This window comes from Lithobates pipiens, unplaced genomic scaffold (genome assembly GCF_037356315.1).
Source record: "Lithobates pipiens isolate NorthernLeopardFrog02 unplaced genomic scaffold, aLitPip1_a1.2 Scaffold_19, whole genome shotgun sequence".
In the NCBI taxonomy this organism is placed as follows: Eukaryota; Metazoa; Chordata; class Amphibia; order Anura; family Ranidae; genus Lithobates; species Lithobates pipiens.
The window spans coordinates 438,513,868-438,533,128 of NW_027507764.1; the positions used below are offsets into that span (position 1 = coordinate 438,513,868).

The window sequence follows — 19,261 nt, forward strand, 5'->3', positions numbered from 1 at the left end:
TTTGGGTAAGGGTACCAGGGAGGACATACGGAAGATGCCTCTCATGCAGTTGGCTCACTGCATTTGCATTGGGAAGGTGGGCCATAGCCCTGGCTGGAAACAGAAGGGCTGTGACCATTTCTTCCTGGAATTTTAGGAAGGATCCAGTTCATCCTGAAGCTTTGTATATAGCACAAAATCGTTCAGCAAAGCCAATTGAAATAAGTATACAGACACTTTTTTAGTACCAGCGTCGGGCCTTACCGGCAATTAGGTACTCTACCCTCTACTTCACTAACAAATTATTATACTTCAAGCAAGCTCTCTCCCACCCGTCTTAAATCGAGATTCTACAAGCCGCTAGGGGAAGACCCAGTGATTAGATTGCATGGTGCCACATATGCCAATTCCGTAATCAAAAAGGGGACTAAAAAGTAGCACACTCGTGTAATAATTGTCCACGTACAAGTGGAGACCCTTTCCGAATAAGGGCGACACCAAGTCCCACACAATCTTACCAGCACCCCCTATGTAGTCTGGGCAGTTCTTTGGTTCTATGTGACTATCCATTCCCCTCGTAAACCATAAAAACTATATGTATAGCCTGTTGCCCTGTCACAGAGCTTATACATCTTGACCCCATATCTGGCACGCTTTCTAGGAAGATACTGTTTGATAGACAATTGGCCAGAAAACAATCAGGGACTCATTGATGCAGACAACTTGATCGGAAGTAAACAAGGCAAACTGTTGGTTGAAGTGGTTTACGAGGGGCCGAATTTTGTAGAGCTGATCAAATCCATGGTCAGCCCAAGGACAACAGAGTTCATTAACATTGAAGTGCATGAACTGCAAGATCTGCTCGTATTGTGTCCAGGTCATGGAGGCAGAGAACACAGGCATATGGTGAATTGGGTCAGTGGACCAATATGACCGCAACTCACTCTTTTTTTTTAGTTATGCCCACGAGGGATAGGCCCAGGAAGGTCTTAAATTCAGAGACTGTAATAGGTCTCCAATCTTTGGCAAGGGTCAACTGGGGATTTGCGATGATGAATTGACCAGCATACAAATTACTTTGGTCCACAATAGATCTATAGAGATCTTCCATGAAAAACAAGATATAAAAATCAAGTGACGTAAAATCAACTGTTCCCACCTGAATTCCGGGTCGGCCAGTGAATGGGGAAAGTATGGGTGCTGCAGAAGTGGTGGGCTCCCAATTAGGATTGTCAAATGCAGCAGGAAGGGCACTATGACCTCGATGGGCTTGTGTTTCTCTACTTCTTGGTGGCTGCGGGACACTACTCATGCTAGCCACCTCACCAGCTTGAACTGCACTTATAGGACTGGCCATGTCACTAAGTGTTAGACACCTTTAACACTGAGGGCATTTTGCAGGTGCTATAGCGTTAAAAAAAGCAGCTGCAATCCGCCCTCAAACAGCTGAACCATTGTCTCCAGTGTGAAAGCATGAGGGCTTTCACACTGGAGTGGTGCGCTGGCAGGACGCCAGGAAAAGTCCTGCCAGCAGCTTCTTTGCAGCAGTGAAGGAGCGGTGTGTTTATGGCTCCTCCACCACTGCTCTCCATTGAAATCAATGGCAAAGCGCAGCTATACCACCAGAAAAATGTCACTATTGCGGCGCATTGCGGGTGGTTTTAACCCTTTCTCGGCCGCTAGCGGGGGTTAAAAGTGCCCCGCTAGCGACCAAAATTCTCTTCAAATTTGACGGTAAAATGACGCTAAAAATAGCAGTGTTTTACCACCAACGCTATGGGTGGCGCAGTGTGAAAGGGGTCTTACTGCAGTACTGGATGTACGACCAGGATGTACTAGGCCGCTGGTGCTTGCCAGTTCCCCAGAAGAATGAGTGGCACTAGTATTGGCTCTCTGCTCCATACAAGAGCCCTGCGGTTCTTGCACCTCAATAACAGCAGAAGAACGGGGTCGGGTACGTTTGACCTTGGCAGGGATCACTACTCCATTGTCAGCGCTATCTGACAGGGTGCCACTGCTTTCTACGGTTTCATATTCTGAGCCTGAATCTCACAGATGGATAAATTCCCCTTCACTATCTATCATGCTCAGAAATGTGTAGGCCTCTTCACTACTGTACCTTTGATTTGACATTTTGGTCTCTAAATTTACTGGTACAGTAGTGAGACTCACAGGAAAAAGAGCTCCTGACTGTCAGTGACTGCTTCAAACGCTTCAAAGGCCTGACTCTGCGAATGCTGCAGTTATGTGTTTAGTATTGTTGTAAGTTACCGTGATCGATTGATACTGCACTTAGGTGGGCTGGGCGGAGGGGCTAAAACACAGATGCTAGCAGGTATCTGGGCTGATCCCCCTAACACTGCATTTTTGGGAACCCTAAACTGCTGGGGACGCTAGTATAGATCTGACCAGATATCGATCTGTTCAGACACTATACTACTAAGGGTGGTGTATGGTGCGTGTGTAGGTGTTATCGCTACTGGTACTTGAAAGGGATTAATTACTGGACAGCCGACCACCCTCTTATCCTGGCAAATTCACAGCGACCGCAATCAGAATTCAGGAGACCTCAATGACACACACACAGCAAGCAATGTGCAAAGCAAGTCTGAAATCTTTATTGATACATTTTATAAAGAAAACAAGAGGAGAGGGGTAGACCCACTCCTAGACATGATTGGTCGCTAAGATCTACGTCAATGTTTATCCATAAATCTGGTACTTGTTCTACAACCAGATAAACTTAATTATTCTCAGAATTCCTATATGTTCATTAAAATGATTTATAACCGGTTTTGTACAAATAAGAACACCTGTGTAGAGACTGTCTGGCACCCAGCTGTGTTAAATCAAACCCTCCTCATCTTGATAAGGTTTAACTATCTTCAAGAATAACAGATTCACAACTTTTAGAGAAGGAACTTTCAATAACCCAGATGTGTTATATGTCTCACTATATGTATGTATTTTAACAGTTTTAATGAGGGCACAAACAGACCTTTATTTGACCCTGTCAAACTTAATTAATGTTCTGCACATAACTTTCTCGTATTCCACGTAATTATTTCAAACCACCTGTTATAAAAGAGGTTTACTCTTATCTCATCTTCTGTGATTTATATATTTAACTGTCAAAATGTCCCTTGTCTAATTGGTGAACTTACAATGAGCTATCGGGGGATGACAAGTGTACCTACGTGAGCTGGTGTCAGTGTAGTGTTGGTGCACTTACCTCTCTCTGGAACAGAAGAGAGTTCCACGAGGAGAGATGACATCACTTCCCCTGCTGTGTTTACACTTACACATGCAGGGGAAGGATTTCATTCTCCAGGACTGATCACCAGGTCCAGGCCAGAAATCATTGGTCTGGGGACTGATTGGTTCTGAAGCTAATCCGATCGTTGCGGGCGGGCGGACGCACGCACGCACACCTACGCCGCTTGGGCCGGGCCAACCTGCCACAGTACAGGGGGTCCCCTACTTACAAACATCTGACTTAAAAACTACTGCTACTTACAAACGGAGGGAGATAACAAGAAGTAAAATGAAACCTACCTATAGGAAGGGAAATTCTCTCCTGTAAGAGTTAATATGGGAAAAAGGTGTCGTCACTGATGCGTTATCACCAATCCTTGTTTCCCTAACAGCCCAAAATTTTCTAAATCCAATTATCATTGGGACAGAAAGTGAGGTGAAATCTTGTGTACAGGGGCACAGACAGCTAAACAAATGTTATAGGGGTGATAAACCTTCCCTATGTTATCCAAAAAGCTTAAAAATAGATTTTTTGGCTGGAGCGACACTTAAAAAATTTACCTGTTCTGACTTACAAACAGATTCAACTTAAGAACAAACAGTCCCTATCTTGTTTGTAACCCAGGTACTACCTGCATAACTACAGCGGCTGGTCCGGAACTGGTTAAGTGATTAAACTTCCTGCATTTACATACAGAAGTTTATGCCTTTGATCTAAAAAGGAAGATTTACAATGCAATTTCTAGTTATCTACTAACAGACAATGTTGTTAAAAACTTGACAGACTGCACTTTTTTTTTGCACGTTTTTTTTTCGTTTGACAGCAGAGTGAGCAGAGAACTCAACTCTGCAATAGGGACAGTGATGGGGGTAGAATTGAGATTAACCACTTCCCACCCGGCCAATGCATATATACGGCCGGGTGGGAGCCGTCTACTCCTGATAGGACGTTCAGGAACGTCATTCAGGAGTAGCGGGATCGCCCGCGCAGCGGCGCGATCCCGATGTGCTCGTGTCACCCGGACACGGCACATCTCAGATCGGCAGGAGGGCTCTGTGATTGGCCCTCCTGATCACATGACGGTCGTGTCCAATCACGGCCGTCATGTGATGTAAACAAACAGCCGGTTGCTAGGCAATCGGCTCTCCTCTCCTCACACGGAAGTCACCGCTGAGGAGAGGAGAGCAGAACGCTGCAGCCGGCTGATGATCAGTGAGTATGGGCTGCTTTTTACAGCTTTTTACTCACTGATCATCAGTGTAGTGTAAACACACAACACACCACACAGTCCCCACACATGTCCCCAAAACACACATGTCCCCAAAACATACATGTCCCCAAATAATAAAAACACATGTCCCTAATAATAAAAACATGTCCCCCACATATGTCCCACTAAAATCACATGTCCCAATGATTATCTGCACACATATGTATGTGATCACCTGCACACATATGTACATGATCATTTGCGTACATATGTCCGTGATCACACAAACCAATTATTATACACTTAACGGAATTTTTTTTACCAAAAACATGTAGCAGAATACATTTTGGCTTAAATTTATGACAAAATTTGATTTTATTGGATTTCTTTTCAAATAGAAAAAAGAAAATATTGTTTTTTTTCCAAATTTCCGCTATTTTTGCGCTTATATCGCAAAAAAAAAAAAAAAACGGAGTCGTGAATAAATAACACCAAAATAAAGCTCTATTTGTGCGAACAAAATGATAACAATTTCATTTGGGTACAGTGTAGCATGACCGCGCAATTGTCACTGAAAGCGCTAGAGCGCTGAAAGCTGAAAATTGGGCTGGGAAGGAAGGGGGCGAAAGTGCCCTGTATTGTAGTGGTTAAGATTGTGCAGTTCTAATACCTAAAAATAAAATAAATAGTGGTCCTGCGCAAATACAAAATATGATAATAAAAGTGCTAGTGCTTAAATAAATAAATAAATATACAAAAAGGTAGTTCAAAAATCTAGTCCATATAGCAAGTCTTTAGGTATATTCAACGGCACCAAAGGTATTCTGATAGACTCAACTCAGAGAGGAAGTGGTTAAAACATATTCATGTAGAAAGGAAAGGATATGAGCTCCCAGAACTCTCACCTCTACTTTAACCACTTGCCGACCGCCGCACGACGATATACGTCGACAGAATGGCACGGGCAGGCTTATGGGCGTATATATACGTCCCTGCCTTCCCGCGGGTGGGGGGCCCGATCGCCCCCCCCCCCCCGGTGCCAGCGGCGGTCAGTATCCGTGCAGGAGCGATCCGGGATGAGGGGGTGGCCATTCATTCATGGCCACCCCCTCGTGATCGCTCCTGACGAATGGAAGTGAAGCATTGCATCACTTCCTCTCCTGTAATGTAAACACAGGCAGAGGAAGTGATGTAATCTCTCCTCTGTGTCGGTATTTTTCGTTCCGGCACTGAGGAGAGAGGATCGGTGAGTTGCACCAACACGACACTACACAGTAGAACATGCCAGGCACACTCACACCCCCCCTTCACCCCCTGATCACCCCCCCAATTACCCTTGCCCCCCCCCCCCCAGTCACAGTGACATCAATTGCATTTTTTTTTTTTGCATTGGTGTCATTTGTGACTGTAATAACTGTTAGGGCAGTTAGGGTTAGCCCCCTTTAGTTCTAATGTACCCCCTACCCCCCCAATAAAGGTTTAACCCTGTGATCGTCGCCAGTGTCACTAAGGCTGGGTTCACATTGCAGCGGTTTATGAGAACGGATGTGATTCGCACCGCACTGCAGTGCAAATCACATCTGATCTCTGTGCGATTCGAGTTCAGCCATACAGATAGTATGGCTGAATTCGCGCCGCACCCGCCGCAAATTCGCATGGGACCCTTTTTTTGGTCTGCAGCAGAATCGGATCGCATGGGTGTTCACACCATGCGATCCGAGTTTGCAGATTGCACTGCGATATGCGAACTGATCTGGGGGTGTCATTAACATTTCACTGACACTCCCAGCAGTTCGCATAGGGCAGTGTGAACTGCCGCCGGGAGGCATGCGATGCGGGAACCCGCCGTGGATTTGTGGCGTTCCCGCATCACTCCAGTGTGAACCCAGCCTAATAAGCGATCGTTTTTCTGATCGCTGTATTAGTGTCACAGGTGACGCTAGTTAGGCAGGTAGGTATTTAGGTTCGCCGCAGCTTTTTATAGCGCCAGAGACCCCCATATACTACCGCATAAAGCCCCCTGATTGTCCCCTAGTTAACCCTTTCACCAGTGATCACCATATAACTGTTACAGGTGATGCTGGTTGGTTAGTTATTTTTTTATAGTTTCAGGGCACCCGCCATTTATTACCTAGTCTCACTAGTGTACCCCTAAATTTAGGGGTGTCTACTTTCCAAAATGGGGTCATTGGGGGGGGGGGGGGGGGGTTTGTGCCATCTTGGCATTTTATGGCCTTCAAAACTGTAACGCCCTTAGAAAGCCTGAAGGCGGTGCTTGGTTTTCGGGGCCCCGTACGCGGCTAGGCTCCCAAAAAGTCCCACATATGTGGTATCTCCATACTCAGGAGAAGCAGCAGAATTTATTTTGGGGTGTCATTTCACATATGCCCATGGCATGCGTGAGCAATATATCATTTAGTGACAACTTTGTGAAAAAAAAAAAAAAGTTAGTAATATTCCCGCAACTTGTGGCAAAATATAAAATATTCCATGGACTCAACATGCCTCTCAGCAAATAGCTTGGGGTGTCTACTTTCTAAAATGGGGTCATTTGTGGGGGTTTTGTGCCATCTTGGCATTTTATGGCCTTCAAAACTGTAATAGGTAGTGAGGAGTGAAGTCAAAAATGTACGCCCTTAGAAAGCCTGAAGGCGGTGCTTGGTTTTCGGGGCCCCGTACGCGGCTAGGCTCCCAAAAAGTCCCACATATGTGGTATCCCCGTACTCAGGAGAAGCAGCAGAACTTATTTTGGGGTGTCTTTTCACATATGCCCATAGCATGTGTGAGCAATATATCATTTAGTGACAACTTTGTGAAAAAATAAATAAATAAATATAAGTTTGTAATTTTCCCGCAACTTGTGCCAAATATAAAATATCCCATGGACTCAACATGCCTCTCAGCAAATCTACTTTCCAAAATGGGGTCATTTGGGGGGGTTTTGTACTGCCCTGCCATTTTAGCACCTCAAGAAATGAGATAGGCAGTCAAACTAAAAGCTGCGTAAATTCCAGAAAACGTAACTTAGTTTGTAGATGTGACAACTTTTGTGCAAACCAATAAATATACAGTTATTGACTTTTTTTTTTACCAAAGACATGTGGCTGAATACATTTTGGCCTAAATGTATGACTAAAATTGAGTTTATTGGATTTTTCTAATAACAAAAAGTAGAAAATATCATTTTTTTCCCCAAAATTTGCAGTCTTTTTACGTTTATATCGCAAAAAATAAAAAATCGCAGAGTCAGTCAAATACCTTTAAAAGAAAGCTCTATTTTTGGGAAAAAAAGGACGCAAATTTTGTTTGGGTACAACATTGCATGACCGCGCAATTACCAGTTAAAACAGCGCAGTGCCAAATTGTAAAAAGACCTCTGGTCATTGACCAGCAAAATGGTCCGGTCTGAAAGTGGTTAAGGAAAATAGGCACATCAAATAGAATAGGCAGCCTCCGTTGTACTGTGGTATAGGCAGCGGTGTCCATAAAACCACATAAAACCCACATAAAATCACATAAAAGAGAAGAGAAGGCTCCAATAGTGCAGTATTGTTAAAAACGAGCAGTTTATTAAATAAAAAACCGAATAAGACTGTCACATTTAGAAGTAAATAAAACAGCACACAATGAAAATGGTGTCCTGGCGTCTTCCGCCAGTCTTACGTCACTTCCGGTATTGCGACGGCCACTCCCTATGCGTTACGTCAATCACGTGACTTCATCAGGGGACTGCATCCTATGGAGTGGCATTTGTTTATGGACACCGCTGCCTATACCACAGTACAACTATTACAGGAATGAATGGCCCTCTGGTGGCCCATGGTGGATGTTCATAACTGTGGAAATATTTACTGTTGAGGACCCCCTGCTTGTTAAAGAGAGAACGGAGGCTGCCTATTCTATTTGATGTGCCTATTTTCCTTAAAGTAGAGGTGAGAGTTCTGGGAGCTCTTATCCTTTCCTTTCTACATGAATATGTTTTAAAAATCTTCCTCTCTGAGTTGAGTCTATCAGAATACCTTTGGTGCCGTTGAATATACCTAAAGACTTGCTATATGGACTAGATTTTTGAACTACCTTTTTTGTATATTTTGTTATTTATTTAAGCACTAGCACTTTTATCATATTTTGTATTTGCGCAGGACCACTATTTATTTTATTTTTCAGCTATTTTATTTTTCAGCTACTGGTATTATGTGAATACTACTAGGTCCAGTGGCAGTTATTAGCACTTTAATTGCTATTTTGCACGTTTACACGTTTTAGTGACACTTGTTTGATTTAAGTGTGTTTATTCACTTCATTTGTCTGTATGAGGTTTTTTATCACATTTATACATATATTTATCACTTTCAAAATAAGTTTTTGTGATTTTACACTTTAAATAGTAGCGCAAAGGCCTTTTTTCTCATTTTATCCAGTTCTAATACCTAAATGCCAAAAATAAGACTAAATGAAAACAACTCATACAAGATGGATATCTAACAGGTCATGGATTCCCAATGTCTTACTGAGCATATATTATAGAAAATGCTCTATTTTATTGACAGCAAATTAGACATAGATAAAAGCATAATTATGTAGCCAGACAGGGCCAAATTGTATTGAAAAATGATTGCAAAATTAAAATTAATTACAAATCAAAACATTAAATTTCATTCCAAAATGCCTTGACAATGTACCACATAAATAGGTTGATTACAAGGGAGCAAAATGTTATCCTGCTACTTTGAAGTCCAAACATGCTGAAAGTATGTAAAGGAAAATGATGGGGGAGTTATGAAAGGATGTAGTGCTGTTGTATACATCCATTTTGGGTGGTCCAGATGTGCTGACGCAATTACGTTGACCTTCTGAACGGGCGCTCGCATGCCGACCGGCATTTCATGCTTTTTTTACTGATATGTTTGTGAGTATATTTTATTTAAATAAAAATAGCCTGCCTGGTTTACGCAATGGGAGGCTTTCTTTGTGTTTTCCGAGTTACCATCTAAACCATTGCCTGCTTATGTGAAAATCTCCATGGTCCATTCGAAAGTGTTTCCGCAATAGGAGACAGGATTGGTGCAGTTCGGGTGAGAAATTCAATGAGCATTTACATACCGCTTTCTGGTAAGCGTGCATTCCCACTGATGACTCACAGGTTTCTGGCTTGGTGAAGGTGGATCGCACGGCTGACTGGCACCCTCATAAAGAGATATCTCTTCCAATATAAAGACTTTTTGTTTGGACTTTTTCTCATTGGTTGTGGGTCACTGGTTCACTTTTTTATGGATATATTTTTTTATAATTTTTTTTTACTAATTTGTCACTGGGTTTTTATCTTAATTATAATTAACAATCACTGTATTTATAATTATTTATTGAATATAATTAATTTAAATTAATTTATAGTCAATAATTAATGAATTTATGTATTTATTTATAATTATTTAGTCACTTTTTGAATATAATCAACTGTTATTAATCACTATATTCATTTAATCATATTTAATTTTGAGCATTTATCACTTAATTTTGATTGTATATGAATTGGTCTAGCTGATTTCACTTAATCTATTGGAATTATCTGATTAATATTCTATTCTTTGCACAAACAGTAATAGCCTCAGTGGGGGTAGGTAGCGCAGCTAATTTTGTTCTTCGTATACATCCATGCATTGGTATTACATGGCACTGGAAATGCAGATAGTTACACAGTTAGTCAGGTTGAAAAAAGACAAGTCCATCTAGTTCAACCACAAAAAAAAAAAAATCTAAAATCTTTCAGTAACAGAATAAATAACACATTTACCTGTGATTACACTAGAATGAAAGATGCAGCGTTAGCCCAAGTTAAACAGGACTCAATACACTGGTAGCTGAAGTCATTATATAATTTACGGCTACAAGTGATCACCCTTAAACACTGTAATTTGGAGAGAACTCTATCCAAATAAGGCAATCTGTATGCATTCCTATAATCAAGTTAATCACTTTTAGACACCCAAAATACCTGTAATATCAAGGCAGGATTAGACAGTTGCTCCAGGGCTTTGATGAATTCCCCAGCTAATCCATTTTTATCCAGCTTGTTTCGAATTCTTAAAAAGAAAAAATACAAGCAGCATGGATTACATTCCAACAAGGAAATATTATTGCAAAATCATTGCATTTTGTTGCATAAAAATGAATGTTAAACCACACAGCCCCTTTCCAGTTGGACACTCAGAGGGCCTCACAACTATATAATTTCCTCCGCACTCTACCCTCTCCTTCAGAATTTCATAAACCACTGACGGCTCTTGAAAAGCTTTGTTTTCTGACCAACACCCCTTAAGACACTCTCTATCCATCATTTACTCCCTTATTCCTCATTTCCGCATCCCCAGGGGACTATAAACCTTCCAAAGTAAAAGAGCAGTATTTAAACCTGTCCTTCTCCCTGCAGCAATCTCAAAAGAAACTACATTTAGCCCTAAGGTCCTCTATCTGCTCTTGCCACCAGGAGACTAATTTCAATATTTTCTCTAGGTAGTACAAAACTCCTATGATACTACATAAACAATTCACACTGTACCGACAATGAAATAGGGGTAAGGGTTTGCTCCTACACACTTTTTGGTCATGTCCGCTGCAGAGAATCTTATGGAACTAGGTCAGGGAGATCTCCCAAAATTGTATGGATTTCACCATTCTTGACTGTCTGCCTTACAAGACAGCCATACTTGCAAGAGAGGCATACTGTGTCACCTTCTGAATGCAGCTAAAGCCTATATCACCTCGATATGGAAAGACTCTAACCCCCCCCCCCCAATCTCCATGTGGCTAAGTAGAGGATACTAACCATAAGATCTATTCCTCACTTTACAAAATAAGCAGAACATCTATAAGAAAACCTAATTCTACTGGACGGCCTTTAAGTTCTCAGAGGAGGGTAAGACTCTACTTACTAGAGCAGATTGAATGCTTATCTCGGATTCTCTATACTACCGAGGGTCAGGGCCCCGTTCCCCTACAATTCTCATATCATTTCCTTCCTCATTTTCCCAGTAGAAATTTCTTGGTTTCCTTTTCATTTACTGTAGATTATTAGTCATCCTCGAGTTCCCCCTTTGTCTTATGGTTGCCCCATGCCCTTTTTTGTTGGACTTCACAAAATGTGGTTGTAAGGAGTTATACGACAAATGCACAGGTGATGTTTGACTTGCACTCAATGTATACTTCTGTGACTCAATTACTAATCCCTGTAATTTCTGTGTATAGTTCTTTTGGATGTCCTGTACATAAAACCTTTCTAAATAAAGAATTTTAAAAAATGTCAACTAGAAATCCCATTCTTTCCTATGATGGCTGGTTTGGCTTGTTTACTACCGATGTATTTTAGAGTAGTCTGAAGGACAATGAGAAACTCTAAGGGCCCATTCACAGCTACAGGTCTGCAGCATGCACATAAAACATGAATCCAACCTCAAAAGAAACAGCCTTGTCCTACACTGCAATCCCCACCCTATCAGGCCCTGCACATTCACTTCAAGGACACCAATTATTCTAATGAAACATCTATATATTGCAAGCAAAAGTTGCAGGGTCCATGGTGCAGGTTTTTAAAAAACAGATCACACAGAAAATGTCTTGAAAAAGTCAGGAAGTGGATAATTATATGCTCTTACAGTATTGTATGCCCACTACAGGTTGGTCTTGCCCTTTAAAAGTAGTATTAAACCATTATGGTCTCTACCTTAATACACTGAGCCCAATAAAATTAACATTTCTCAGTAAGCTATTTGTTACATTTCTTACTTTAGCACTTGCAGCTTACAACTTTCAATGCTGATGGCTCCCGCTCTCTGAGTGCTGCTTACCTGAACTTCCAGTCTTTACAGGTAAATAGCCAACAGTGGACAGTGCAGTCCACTGTCAGTTTCTTAGTTTGGAGAATGGAGGGGGAGGAAGAGGGAGGAGCAATGTTCCAATTGATGCACACAGTGTAGGGAGACACAGCTATAACCACTTCATGAAAGAGTGGCGCCACAGAATTCTTTAAGAGAAAAGATCCACCCTAAAAAGAGAATGCCTGGGGCAGAGGTCATGGCACTGGCCTAAATTGGAACAGCTCAGGTTTAAAAGATAAAAGAAGATGCATACTAAGTGATTAAACCAACTGCTGAAAATTCTTTAAAAAAACCTGTGGCTTTATATAACTGAAAACATAATTTTAATGTTTGAGTATTGGATATTGAAGACAAGGACCACTAACCACTTCATAGCAACAATTTGATCAGCACGCATATATATTATTGATGGTCAAAAATAAAATATTTGTGCATATTTACCTTTCCACAAACTCTTTATTTCTGTGCCCATCCACTGTGCCCTCAAATTTATAGTTCTCCCCACTGATCATAAAAGAGTACATAAGCGCCTGGGGGTAATGATCAGAAATCTCTTCTATTATAAACTGTACTGCAATGGCTTCCTTCTTATCAAGCATTGCCATCATCTGACTGATCCAGGCAATAAATTGCCAGCATGGAACTGAAATAACCTGGAAAAGGGCAAAAGTAGAGCTAATTAAAATTAAAAAACACAACACAGCAACAGTAGTTTGGCAGTTCTATTAAACAGCATACTTTCATAAAAGGCTAGGGTGGATATACAGCATAGAAAGTTTCAGTGTGCGTGGATGAAAAACATTCTTATGCCACGTACACATTACCGGACTTTAAGGGACAAGGTCTTTCCAACTGACTTTCCGAATGAACGGACTTGGCCACACACAATCACACCAAAGTCCGACGGATTAGAACGTGATGACGTACGACCAGATTAGAATAAGGAAGTTCATAGCCAGTAGCCAATAGCTGCCCTAGCGTCGGTTTTTGTCCTTCAGACTAGCATACACACAAACGGATTTCCCGGCCGAGTTCCGGTAGCAAAATTTAAAACATGTTCTATTTCTAAAATCCACCGGATTTTTGGCAAGCAAAGGTCCGATGGAGCCCACATATGATCGAATTGTCCGACAGACACGTTGTGACCGAACTTTGCTGTCAAAAAGTCCAGTCGTGAGTACGTGGCATTACTTTATCACTGGATCATAGCAATCTTGTCTTGCTGGGAGCGCTATACAGAGCCTTGAAAAAGTATTCACACACCTTGAAATGTTTCACTTTTTCTGATGTTACAACCAAATGTTTGCCTATTCTTCTTTGCACAATAGCTCAAGCTCTGTCAGATTGGATGAAGAGTATCTGTGAACAGCAATTTTCAAGTCTTGCCACAGATTCTCATTTGGATTTAGGTCTGGACTTTGAATGGGCCATTCTAACACAAGAATATGCTTGGATCTAAACCAGGGGTCTCCAAACTACGGCCTTCCAGTTGTTCAGTAACTACAATTCCCATCATGCCTAGTCATGTCTGTGAATGGCAGAGTTTTACAATGCCTCACAGGATGTATAGTTCTGCAACAGCTGGAGGGCCGTAGTTTGGAGATCCCTGATCTAAACCATTCCATTGTAGCTCTGGCTGTATGTTTAGGGTCTTTGTCCTGCTGGAAGATGAATCTCCATCTCAAGTCTTTTACAGATTCTAACAGGTTTTTATCGAAGATTGTTCTGTATTTTCTGATGAAAAAAGCATCCTCACCACCATGTTTCACGGTGGGGATGATGTGTTTAAGGCAGGGGTCTCAAACTGGCGGCCCTCCAGCTGTTGCTAAACTACAAGTCCCATGAGGCATTGCAAGGCTGACAGTTACAAGCATGACTCCCACGGGCTGAGGCATGATGGGACTTGTAGTTTTGCAACAGCTGGAGGGCCGCCAGTTTGAGACCCCTGGTTTAAGGTGATGTGCAGGGTTAGTTTTCTGCTACAAATAGCATTTTGCTTTTAGGCCAAAAAGTTAAATTTTGATCTCATCTGACCAGAGCACCTTCTTCCACATGTTTGCTGTGTCCCCAACATGGCTTCTTGCAAACTGCAAATGGGACTTCTTATGGCTTTCTTTTAACAAAGGCCAGATTTGTGGGGTGCACGGCAAATTGTTGTCCTGTGGACAGATTCTTCCACTTGAGCTGTGGAGCTCTGCAGCTCCTTCAGAGTTACCAAGGACCTCTTGGCTGCTTCTCCGATTAATGTTCTCCTTGCCCGACCCGTTAGTTTAGGTGGACGTCCAGGTCTTGGTAGGTTTGCCATTGTGCCATACTCTTTACATTTTCGGGTTGATGGATTGAACAGTGCTCCCTGAGATGTTCAAAGCTTGGGAATTTTTTTTTTTATAACCTGACCCTGCTCTAAACTTCTCCACAACTTTATCCTTGACCTGTCTGGTGTGTTCCTTGGCCTTCATGATGCTGTTTGTTCACCAAGGTTCTCTAACAAATCTCTGAGGGCTTTACATAACAGCTGTACATATACTGAGATTAAATTACACACAGGTGGACTTTATTTACTAATTAGATGATTTCTGAAGGCAATTGGCTCCACTAGATTTTAGTTAGGTGTATCAGAGTAAAGGGGGCTGAAAACAAATGCACGCCACACTTTTCAGATATACAGTATCTCACAAAAGTGAGTACACCCCTCATATTTGTGTAATTATTTTATTTTACTTTTCATGTGACAACACTAAAGAAATGAAACTTTGATACAATGTAAAGTATTGAGTGCACAGCTTGTATAACAGTGTAAATTTGCTGTTCACTCAAAATAACTGAACACACAGTCATTGTCATAGTCAAACTGGAGTCCTCTTCCACTCCTCCATGATGACATCACAGAGTTGGTGGATGTTAGAGACCTTGCGCTCTTCCACCTTCTGTTTGAGAATGCCCCACAGATGCTCAATAGGTTTTAGGTCTGCAGACATGTTCGGCCAGTCCATCACCTTTACCCTCAGCTTCTTTAGCAAGGCAGTGGTCATCTTGGAGGTGTGTTTGGGCTTGTTATGTTGGAATACTGCCTATGGCCCAGTGTCCAAAGGGAGGGGATCAGCCTCTGCTTCAGTATGCCACAGTACATTTTGGCATTCATGGTTCCCTCGATGAACTGTAGCTCCCCAGTGTCGGCAGCACTCAAGCAGCCCCAGACCATGACTCTCCCACCACCATCGTTGACTGTAGGCAAGATACACTTGTCTTTGTAATGCTAACCTGGTTGCCACGACACATGCTTGAGACCATCTGAACCAAATAAGTTGATCTTGGTCTCATTAGACCACAGATCATGGTTTCAGTAATCCACATCCTTAGTCTGCTTGTCTTCAGCAAACTGTTTGCGGGCTTTCCTGTGCATCATCTTTAGAAGAGGTTTCCTTCTTGGACAACAGCCATGCAGCCCAATTTGATGCAGTATGTGGTGTATGGTCTGAGCACTGACAGGCTGACCCCTGACCCATTCAACCTCTGCAGCAATGCTGGCAGCACTCATCCGTCTATTTCCCAAAGACAACCTCTGGAAATGATGCTGAGCATGTGCACTCAACTTCTTTGGTCGACCATGGCGAGGCTTGTTCTGAGTGGAACCTGTCTTGTTAAACCATTGCATGGTCTTGGCCACCATGCTGCAGCTCAGCTTCAGGGTCTTGTCAATCTTCTTATAGCCTAGGGCTAGGCCATCTATATGTAGAGCAAAAATTCTTTTTTTCAGATCCTCAAAGAGTTCTTTTCCATGAGGTGCCATGTATCCTTCCAGTGACCAGAATGAGAAAGTGAAAGCTATAGCACCAAATTTAACACACCTGCTCCGCATTCACAACTGAGATCTTGTAACACTAACGAGTCACATGACACCGGGGAGGGAAAATGGCTAATTGGGCCCAATTTGGACAATTTCACTTAGGGGTGTACTCACTTTTGTTGCCAGTGGTTTAGACATTAATGGTTGTGTGTTGAGTTATTTTGAGGGGACAGCAGATTTACACTGTTATACAAGCTGTACACTCACTATTTTACATTGCAGCAAAGTGTCATTTCTCCAGTGTTGTCACATGAAAAGATATAATGAAATATTTAAAAAAATCTGACAGGTGTACTCACTTTTGTGAGATACTGTATATACATATATGATAATTATAACATTTTCTGAAAACCATTTATCATGTTCCTTACATTTCACAATTATGTGCCACTTTGTGTTGGTCTATCACATAAAATCCCCAAAAAATACATTTACGTTTTTGGTTGTAACATGACAAAATGTGGAAAATTTTCAAGGGGTACGATTACTTTTTCAGGCACTGCAATTTTAAAGTGGTTGTGAAGGCACAAGTTTTTTTTTTTTTTACCTTCATGAATTGTAGGCACGAAGGCAAAAAAAATTTCTGTGTGCAGCAGCCTCGCCTAATACTTACTTGAGCCCGCTCTCAATCCAGCCATGTCCACTAGAGCCTTCCCTTTCCCAGGATCCGCGCTCCTGATTGGCTTTTGGCCAATCACAGCCAGTGAGCTAATCAGGAGACTAAGGGGGCGGGGGCAAGCCACGGCTCCATGTGTGAATGGACAAACAGAGTCACTGTTCAGGAGTTTGCCTGCTTGGATGGCAGCTTGCTGTGGGGTCACTCAGCAGGAGGGAGGGGCCAGGAGCGCCGACGCGGGACCTGAGAGGAGGATCCGGGCTGCTCTGTGCAAAACCACTGCACAGAGCAAGTAAGTATAACATTTTTTATTATTTTTTTCCTAAAATAACAAACAAGACTTTAATATCACTTTAAGGAGGATGGTGCTGTCTTTAACCATGCATGCATTGCCATGTACAGTATAGCTCAGTAGAGCACATTGGCTGCTCGTGCATGCTCTCAGGATACAGCAGATCACAGACAGTGATTGCTGCGTCCAATCACAGTAAATAGTAGTAAACAATGGCTTTTGTTCCTGGCGGTGATTGGTCATAGTGATCATATGGTACAAGGCCAATCACAACAGCCCTGTACCATGTGAGTGCTGTGGCAAGCAAAGCTATCACAGTATTTTTCAATAGCTGCATTATTGCAGTTCAACATAGTTAGAAATTATTGTTTATACTGCCATCATGGCAGTATAAGCAATTACAGTGGAATAAAATCTTGACACTGCTGTGGTGGTGATGATATACAATGGCTAGCTGCTCTGATATCACTATATGTCAGCGAAGCCAGTCATTATCTCTGATCACCACCCCAGCAGTGCAATGTCACCAGACCAGTACTGTCAGTCAGTATGTCTAATCACTGCTGTGCTAGTCTGTGTCCCTAATTAACTTCAAACCAGTCACAGCGTCCCTAAATCACCGCTGCACCAGTAATATCAGGCACCATTCAGAAAACCAAAACGCATTTGGTATTTAGGGGTTTTATCAAATACCACAAACGATCCTGGAAATGTCAATTCACTACTGCTATATGCAGTATTTACCACATAAAGAAAAAATGCTCTGAAAATAGTGCATAAAACAAAAGTGAAACTCAATTAGTTAAGAAGCAGGGCCACCCCGCAATGCCACCGACTGAGCATGCCCCTGGTCGGTGAAGTCAGAAGGGGGAGGTGCTACCGGTAAAATCACTGGGTGGCACTGCCTTTTAGGTATTTAAAGCGGAGTTCTGCCAAAAAAATAAAATAAAATAAAATAGCTAAAAGTCAGCAGCTACAAATACTGCAGCTGCTGACTTTTAAAATAAGCAAACTTACCTGTCCAGGGCACCCACAAAGTCCTCACCCAAAGCTGACCTGTCCCTCAGCTCCCAGGTAGAGGCGCCGGCATCTTCAGTAAAAGAATCAGGAATTGAAGCCTTGTGCATGCGTGAGTTGCACTTTGCATTCTGAGTGATCCCTGCTGTCTTCTGGGACCTGTGTGACTCCCAGAAGACAGCGGTGGGGGGGGGGGGGGAGGAGGGGCCAGACATGGCACAGATCGTCGAGAATACTGTGGTGATCTTTCGCCGGGAGTGAGAGCAAATACCTGTATAAGACACCTGAAGGACTCCAAGATGGCGAGAAATAAGATTCTCTGGTCTGAAACCAAGATAGAACTTGTTGGCCTTAATTCTAAGCGGTATGTGTGGAGAAAAACAGGCACTGCTCATCACCTATCCAATACAGTCCCAACAGTGAAGGATGATGGTGGTAGCATCATGCTGTGGGGGTGTTTTTCAGCTGCAGGGACAGGATGACCGGTTGCAATCGAAGGATAGATGAATGCGGCCCAAGTACAGGTATATCCTGGACAAAAACCTTTGCCAGAGTGCTCAGGACCTCGGACTGGGCCGAAGGTTTACCTTCCAACAAGACAATGACTCTAAGCACACAGCTAAAATAACGAAGGAGTCACTTCACAACAACTCAGTGACTGTATTTGAATGGCCCAGCCAGAACCCTGACTTAAACCCAATTGAGCATCTCTGGAGAAACCTAGAAATGGCTGTCCACCAACGTTTACCATTCAACCTGACAGAACTGGAGTGGATCTGCAAGGAGGAATGGCAGAGGATACCCAAATCCAGGTGTGAAAACGTGTTGCATCTTTCCCAAAAAGACTCATGGCTGTATTAGATCAAAAGGGTGCTTCTACTAAATATGGAGCAAAGGGTCTGAATACTTTCCATGTGATATTTCAGTTTTTCTTTTTTTAATAAATCTGCAAAAATTTTAACAATGCTGTGTTTTTTTCTGTCAGTATGGGGTGCTGTGTGTAGATTAACGAGGAAAAAAATTAACTTAAAGCGGTTCTTCACCCTAAAGGGGAAGTTCCGCTAGTATTATCCCTCCCCCCCTCCGGTGCCACAATCGACACCTTTCGGGGGGGAGGGGGGTGCAGTTACCTGGATAATCCAGGTAACTGCACCCACTTCCGGCCAGACC

General features: G+C 42.4%; 1 protein-coding gene across 5 annotated transcripts in view; it reads right to left on the reverse strand.

Annotated features, from left to right (window-relative positions):
• PRKDC (protein kinase, DNA-activated, catalytic subunit) overlaps window positions 1-19,261 on the reverse strand; it is a 794,135-nt gene that overhangs the window by 138,464 nt on the left and 636,410 nt on the right. For all 5 annotated transcript variants that reach the window (XR_013277654.1, XR_013277655.1, XM_077492661.1 and 2 more), the window contains exons 74-75: window positions 12,761-12,972; window positions 10,441-10,528 (exon numbers count right to left, since the gene is read on the reverse strand). Coding sequence is in view for 3 of the 5 variants with exons in the window: in XM_077492661.1 (XP_077348787.1) it covers window positions 10,441-10,528; window positions 12,761-12,972 (300 nt within the window). In the remaining 2 variants the exon portion in view is untranslated. The remainder of the gene's footprint in view (window positions 1-10,440; window positions 10,529-12,760; window positions 12,973-19,261) is intronic.